Genomic DNA, 7,577 nt, shown 5'->3' on the forward strand with positions numbered 1-7,577 from the left:
GGTGTTTCAGAACATCTGAATGTCAGGCCACTAACAAGCATCTCAAAACTTTCAAAGAAACCAAAAAATGACCCCTCTAAGAGTTTAGACCACGATGCACATTTTCCAACTGATGGTCATGGAATAAAAACATATTTCTAAAACCAGAAAGAAAAGTAAGTTCATTCATTGTAGGGTGTACATATTTCATGGAGTGCAGCTAGGCATAAAACCACATACTTTCAAGAGTGCTATCTATGAAAAAATCTTTTTCAGTAGTAAATAATCTAAATTATGCTGATATATACTTAACACAGAATGTATTTTTAAAATATTAACTGTATTTGTTTGGCCAGAAAAGGGAAAAATTGGATATTATTGAAACAACATCCTAGAACAATTTGCTCATTTTCTAGCAATCCCTGCTGCCTGACCAGAAAAAGCCTCTGGATAAATTTTTGTTTATCATCTTTGTTTCTGGCCATTCCTTGTTGGTGCAAGGAAAAATTTTAACTGAGCAACTCTTTAAAAACCTCAGTTCAGTTTAGAAAGAAACCATGCTACCTAGAACTAAAGGAACAGGGATGGAGCAAGCCTCATGTGGCAAGAAAGTAGGACAAAACTATTTCTTCTGTATCTTACCTACTCAAAAGTGAAACAAAATAACTCACAGCTCTTAGAATAACAATTTATGTCTAAAGTAGAAGTTCAGGAAAAAAATATCAGTAGGTTTGTATCAGCATGCATTTGCTACAGTCCTTCTCTATTTGTAGCAGAATGTGGTGGATAAAACCTCGGAAAGTATGGAGTTAGTATGGGGCCATTTTTAAGGAAGTTGAAAACCTGTGAAGGGTGCTGAAAAGAGCCAGAAAAGTGCTTTGAGTGCTGGGGGAAATGTCCTGTGATGCCAAAGAGCTCAATCTATTTATTTAACAAAAAAAGAACATTGAGGAGTGACTTGATTGCCTTGATTGCAGCATATAAATAACTTTATGAAGGCGGTATGCAGGGAGAGTAGAGTTTTTAATAAAGTAGAGAAAATATATAGCTGAAAGCTAAACCAAGACAAACTAACCCTGGCAATCAGGAGCAGCAGAGACTCGTTATTGCCACAAACTATTGAGGAAAGTGATGGATCCTCCACCACTGGATGCCTTTACACTAGGTTTGGATGCCTTTTACAAAGGCTTGCTTTACCCTAGCAGGATCCATGAACTTACCAGGAAAAAAGCTTGGGTTTCTTTGAATAGTTAACAGGTGTGTCTCCTGAATTGCAAAGCCTTTCAGAAAACCTTTCATTCTGGGAGTGAAGAGCTCACTGCTCAATGAGCAGTCTAGAGTGGGTTGTTTTGCTATTATTGATCTCTTATTTATGCTTCAAACAAAGTCATCTTCATTTTGAAACATAGAGAAAGCAATATTCTGAAAATCACTGGTCTGAACTTAAGGAAGACAAGTATTTGCCTGAACTTCATACAGCAAACTGAGGTAAGAAAAAGTAAAAGAAATTTTAAAAAGGAAAATGTTTATACTAAAAACTTGGTTCTTCTGGAAAAGTTTTGATTCTATAAAACCTAGACAAATTGCTCTTTGAGATAAGGTTTTTTTCCTATGGTGAACTGTTAATAGAAAATCCATATTCTTAAGGAAAAACCTCTTAAAATTTAAGCAGCAACTTCAAATATCAACTAGCTCTACCATGATGGAGGAAAGACAGATGACTTCTCCTAGACCATACTCTAACAACCCCTCTGCTCTTAAACTGCATCTGAGTTATTATTCAAGCAGCTGGGAGTGACAACATGTCTTTCCAGATCTGATTCCCCTTTCAGTCATTCCCCTTTCAGTGGGACAAGCTGACCCAGCTCCCCGGACCCCAGAGCAACTCCTGCTTGCTGGATCTCAGGTTGAGAAGAGACCAAAGGTGTGGGTCCCTTCGTCTCTCATGGCTCCTACTCCTCCAACCACCAGTGCCTCTTGGAGGGGTTGTAACAACCAGCCAGGCTTGGGAGGCTTACAGCCTTGCTGTAAGCAGCAGCAAGGACTCTGTTCCACACTCCTGTCCCAGATGTAGCCTTGACAATATCTAGACTACTACAGAAACACCCCAAAGAGTTATGCCAATAGAGCTGGGCACCTCTGGTTGCTTTACCAGACCAAGGATATGTACCAGGAGTCCTCCCAGCAGTTACTCTGCAAGCCTTTTCCAGCATCTGGGTCAGAACACTTCTATGTGGGGAGAAGAGGAACACCAAGAACAGGAGCAGCGCCGGCTGTGCGCCAGCGGAAGGGGATGTCAGCGGGCTTGGAAGCCGGTGGGAAGCTGCCCTCATGCCAGGGGGATTAGAAAGAGCAAGTTCAGGCGGCACCTGGACGGCCAAGCTCCGCCAGCTGCTGGCAAGGTGAGGGGAAAGGTACCACACCTCCCTGGGAGAGACTGTGCCCTCCCACCCCTCTCCTCCGCGGGTCTGGGCTCAGCGGGCAGGCAGGAGAGTGCCCAAAGGAGAAAGAATACGGCTGTTCCATCTTCTGGATAGAGGGAAGAAACCCGACACCTTTAACGAAATCCATGTAGAAGTTTAGAGGGAAGGTTGGCAGGGAGCGGATCGCAAAGAAGTATCTCCTCCAGGGGATAGGAACGCAGAAGAATAGGGGTAACCCGAAGGGTGGAAGGAAGAAGTGAAGAGGTACAGGGATGCAGGGCAAGAAGGCTGCAGAAGAAACGTGGGGCAGGGAAAGGGCGTCCGGAGAGAGGACAGCGAGGGAAAGGTGGGCGGACAAAGAGGACCCGTGTCGGCGGTCGAGGGGAAGGAACAGGCATGAGGGCAGCTTACCTGCAGGTAGGGCTGGCCCCCCTCCACGCCCCCCACCACGATGTCGGCGGAGGCCATGCCGCCGCTGGCCGAGAGCCCGAAGCCCACGTAGCCGCCGGTGCGCACCTCCAGGCGCAGGGCGAGGGCGCTGCCGCGGCGGCCCCAGCGCAGGCGGAACGCGCCCGCGCCGTCCAGCACCGCGCTGTGCGGGTAGCTCCGCAGCGCCGGACCGGCACCGGCACCGGCACCGGCACCGGCACAGGCACACAGGAGCCCGCCCAGCACCAGCGCCCAGGGGCGCAGCAGCCGCATCCTCTCGCCGCGCACCCGCTGCTGCGTGTGCCCGGGCGCGGTGTGCGTGTGCGGGGGATGTGTGTCTGTGTCTGTGTCTGTGTGTCTGTGCGGGTGTGTGTCTGTGTGTGTGTGTGTGTGGGGAAGGGGGGCCGGTGCCCCGGTCACCCCGCCCCCGCTGCGGGCGGCACCGCGCCGGCCCCGTCGGGGCAGCGCTCGCTCGGCAGCGCTTTGTTCGCTGCCGCCCCGGCCCGGCTCCCCCGGCTCCCCCGAGCCCCCGCCGGGCCGGGCCGGGCCCGCAGCACCTGCCGTGCCTCGCCGCGGGGGCTGCTCGCCGAGATGCTCGGAGCGCAGCTCGCGTTAGCGACCCCAATTCCTCATCCTCACCGGGCAAGTGGAGGGAAAGCGGTGGACGGGAGACCTGCCCGGACCCCCGGCAACTCTAACTCCGGTGGAAGAATTCCACGGGAGGAAGCCCGGAGGCACAGGAGCGCTTCCCACTCTCCACCGCCTCCACACTGAGTGCGAGCGCACGGTGCGGCGGACGGACGGAGCTAAGCAGGAGATCCCCCGTCGGGAGAGCTCCTTTTGCCTTATAAACGGAAAACGAGGACCCCTCCAGTGGTTCTCACTGAGACGGCTACAAAAGCGCATCTCAGAACCGTACTGGCATCCCTTGCCACCCCAGCAGCCGTGCCCGACCGTGCGGTGCCCGACATTCCCGCAGCAGGAGCTGCCTTCCCTTCCCTTCCCTTCCCTTCCCTTCCCTTCCCTTCCCTTCCCTTCCCTTCCCTTCCCTTCCCTTCCCTTCCCTTCCCTTCCCTTCCCTTCCCTTCCCTTCCCTTCCCCTCCCTTCCCTTCCCTTCCCTTCCCTTCCCTTCCCTTCCCTTCCCTTCCCTTCCCTTCCCTTCCCTTCCCCTCCCTTCCCTTCCCTTCCCTTCCCTTCCCTTCCCTTCCCTTCCCTTCCCTTCCCTTCCCTTCCCTTCCCTTCCCTTCCCTTCCCTTCCCTTCCCTTCTCTTCCCCTGCTCGCAGCTGCACCACCATGGTGGGGGCGAGAGCAACGAGCAGAAGGATGCTCTTTCTGGAGGAAAGCTCCCCAGCCCTCTGCAAACCTGGATGGAAACAAAAAATAGCATGGCACCCCAAACGGGGAAGTTAGGGCCCACAAAAAGTCATATTGACCCTTGAAAGCTCTGAGCTGTATGAAATTGGTTTTAAAAAGAAGTTATGCTGTTGGAAATGGTTTTTCTTCACATTTAAATGAAAGAGAAATAACCTGCTACACAACCAAAATGGCATATTAATTCAGTAAAAACCAATCAAACTAGTACATGAAGGAAAATAATGCTTTCTGTTTTTGGCTTTTGCATGACAATATTTCACAAGTGTCACTGGAGTTTCCAGATCACAACCACCCACTGTGATGTGAGGGACATATCAAAATACAAAACAACTTCTGGAAAAGAAAATGCATATAAAAGGAAAGCACCAAAAATTACATTTACCTAAGGCATCATAAGAAATGAGAGAAAAAAATAATTAGATACTGGTGAAATGAAAGCAATCTTTAGAGGGAATAGATTAGTGTGACCTTTCTTCCTATTATAGCAGTAACTTCAAAGGTACAGACTCAGATTACTGGCAAAACAGAAAATTGTGAGATGCTGAGTGTTTAGATTCTCTTCTACAAAATTGTTAACACCTACAAGTGGATATGGATTAATTTAAGGAGAAATCGCAAGTGTGTGATAGGCCCTGTCAAGGCCAAAGGTGTGACCTCAGCACCTAACTAGGGACACTCAGCCTCTGTAAAACTGTGTGCTAAAAGAGGGATCCTTAGAACAGCTCCAAAAGTGCACATTTAGCTTTTCTGAGAGCAAGGGTGATGAAGGAATGAAGAATGTTTCTTAAATGTATGTTTTTTCCCGATTTTCAAGGAAGACTGTGCATTATATTCATAGATGACAGAAAGCCTTAGTTTCAATCACATGGAGATGACAAACCCCTCAAAGCATGAATTACACATCTAGTACAAAATTGCTGTTTTTAAAGCACAAGCATAGTCTCTGAAGTCCAATTAATGCTTCCCAGAGCATGCATTGTATAAGCATTTGTGCAAAAGAGTGCAAAACACTCACGTTGAGGTAGTGAAGCATGTCTCAGTTTGCTAAGGATGGTGCTGATGACATTTTAGGAGCCTGTACACAACATGGGGTTTTGTAGTTAAGGGAGGGATAATGGTCTATCCTGCACAGCACAGCAGACAGAAGTGGGGTTTCCCAAGTAGCCTGGATGCAGATGCCATGAGGGAGGCAAAGCTGGAGACAGGTGTGCACTACAGAGGCTCTCAGGAGCAGCTGCACACCCACCCATACAACAACCTGACTCCTGCATGTCTAGCTCCCTGCTCTCTCACTGCAAACAGGCACAGAAAGAAAACTCCAACACACACAAACTTGTGGTTGGCTGGGATCTTCCCAGTCATTCAGCCAAAAGCTGAAGCAGCAGGACTATCTAGTGCCTTGGACACACTGCAGTATCTCAGGCAAGACAGCCAGAGTTTTGTTGTAGAAGTGGTTACACTCATGGGAAACAGCTGTGCTATTTCTGGTGAGCTGCAGTGGCTGTGGAGGGGAGACAGTTCCCCCCAGCCCAGCATGGGAGTCTTGTGCCAGCAGAGCCCATGGCCAGGGCATCCCTATTCCTTGGCTCTGGAACTAGCAGCAGATTGCTCCTGAGCTTTACTTTGCCTATGAGGAGAAAATTGGCATTTTGGAGGTTGAGTGTAAAATCAAAACAATAGTTGAATTCTTGAAATTTCCTATGGGATCAAATAATTTTGTCTTGCAGAACTCAAGTCCGTTGCTTCTCTGCAGCTCTGAAGTCTGTAATCCCAAATCCTTGTGACTTTCTGCCAAAACCTGGAGGTGATGTTATCCTTTCTTCCAGCAATATACCACACTCAGCAGCACTGCTCACTCCATTGTGATGGCCATGTTAGAAGTGCAGGAATAGCAGTCCTATTGCTTTCCAATTTCCAGCAAATATTTTTCCATTAAAATAAATCATCCAAACAGTTTTACAGAGCTGCACATTTGATCTACAAATACTGTGACAAAACCAACCTTTTTCAACTAGCTGCTATTTATAATCCCAAGAACAATACTCATGCAATAAAACTTTCCTAGTAGAAGAGGCACTTTGTGGGCAGAACTGTACAATTCCCAAAACTCACATTAAGAGACTTTGACAACTTCACCAGATTTTTTTTGGCATCATTAGGAGACCAAATATATGAAGAAAACACAGTCTAAATCAGTCTAAATCTGATCTTGGCCTATAAGTAATGCTGCTGGCAGGAGCACAGGGAGACAGTCTCTCTGAACTGAGAGAATTTCACTACTTCTCTTCTGGAGGAAGGTAGTCACCTAACCAAGACCAGAGAAAATCAGCAAGTGTTTTTTTTTTAGAAAACTCTTACTACCATTACTAAATATCAGCTTGTCCACTGCTCCCTCACACCATTGCATTGCATGGTTCACATACAGAAGTTCTGATGTAGAAAAAGCAGTAGAGTCATAGAATGGTCTGTGTTAAAGATTGGCTAGTTCCAACTTCCCTGCCAAGGGCAGTGACACCTTCCACTGGATCAGGTTGCTCAAAGCCCCATCCAGCCTGGTCTGGAACACTATCACAGATGGGGCATCCTCAGCTTCTCTGGGAAAGCTGTTTTAGTGCCTCACCACCTTCACAGGGAAGAATTTTTTCCTTAATCTAAACTTACTATTTCAAATTTAAGCCATTCTCCCTTTTCTTGTGACTATGTGTCCTTGTAAGAGATCTCTCTTCTTCCTTGTGGGTTCCCTTGAGGTACTGGAAGGCCAAAATTAGGTGGTCCTTAAGCTGTCTCTTTTCCAGACTGAACAGTCCCAATTCCCTCAGCTTTTTCCTCAGAGGAGAGGTTCTCCATCCCTTGAATCATCTTGGTGGCCTCCTCTGGACTCACTCCAGCAGGTTCATGTCCTTCCTGTGCCTGGGCCCCCAGAGCTGGATGCAGCCCTGCAGGTGGGGAATCACCAGGGAGGAGAATCCCCTCCCTTGCCCTGCTGGCCAGGCTGCTTTTGAGACAGCCCAGGATACAAATGGCTCTCTGGGATCCAAGTGCACATTGCTGGGTCGTGTCCAGCCTCTCATCCACCAGCACCCCAAGTCCTTCTCAGCAGGGCAGGTCTGTTCATCCCCCAAACTGTGTTGGTATCTGGTACTGCCTCGAGCCAGATACAGCACCCTGCACTTGGAATTGCTAAACCACATGAGATTCCCTTGAGCCCACTTAAACTAGTCCAAGTCCCTCTGGATGGCATCCTGTTTTTCAAGTGTGTGCTTCTCTACTGTTCCTTAAGGAGTCAATTAATTATGAAGATTTGGCTTGATCATGGGTAGTGACCTAACACCTGGTTTATCCCTGCTGGTGCATTCTGGCATTGAGGTGT

At 48.3% G+C, this 7,577-nt stretch overlaps 1 protein-coding gene across 1 annotated transcript in view; it reads right to left on the reverse strand.

The window, feature by feature from the left end:
• MOXD1 (monooxygenase DBH like 1) overlaps positions 1-3,180 on the reverse strand; it is a 47,413-nt gene extending 44,233 nt beyond the window's left edge. The window contains exon 1 of the mRNA XM_079297576.1: positions 2,814-3,180. Within this exon, the coding sequence (XP_079153702.1) occupies positions 2,814-3,104 (291 nt within the window). The 5' untranslated portion in view covers positions 3,105-3,180. The remainder of the gene's footprint in view (positions 1-2,813) is intronic.
• Between the last annotated feature and the right edge of the window lie 4,397 nt (positions 3,181-7,577).

This window comes from Erithacus rubecula, assembly GCF_903797595.1.
Source record: "Erithacus rubecula genome assembly, chromosome: 2".
In the NCBI taxonomy this organism is placed as follows: Eukaryota; Metazoa; Chordata; class Aves; order Passeriformes; family Muscicapidae; genus Erithacus; species Erithacus rubecula.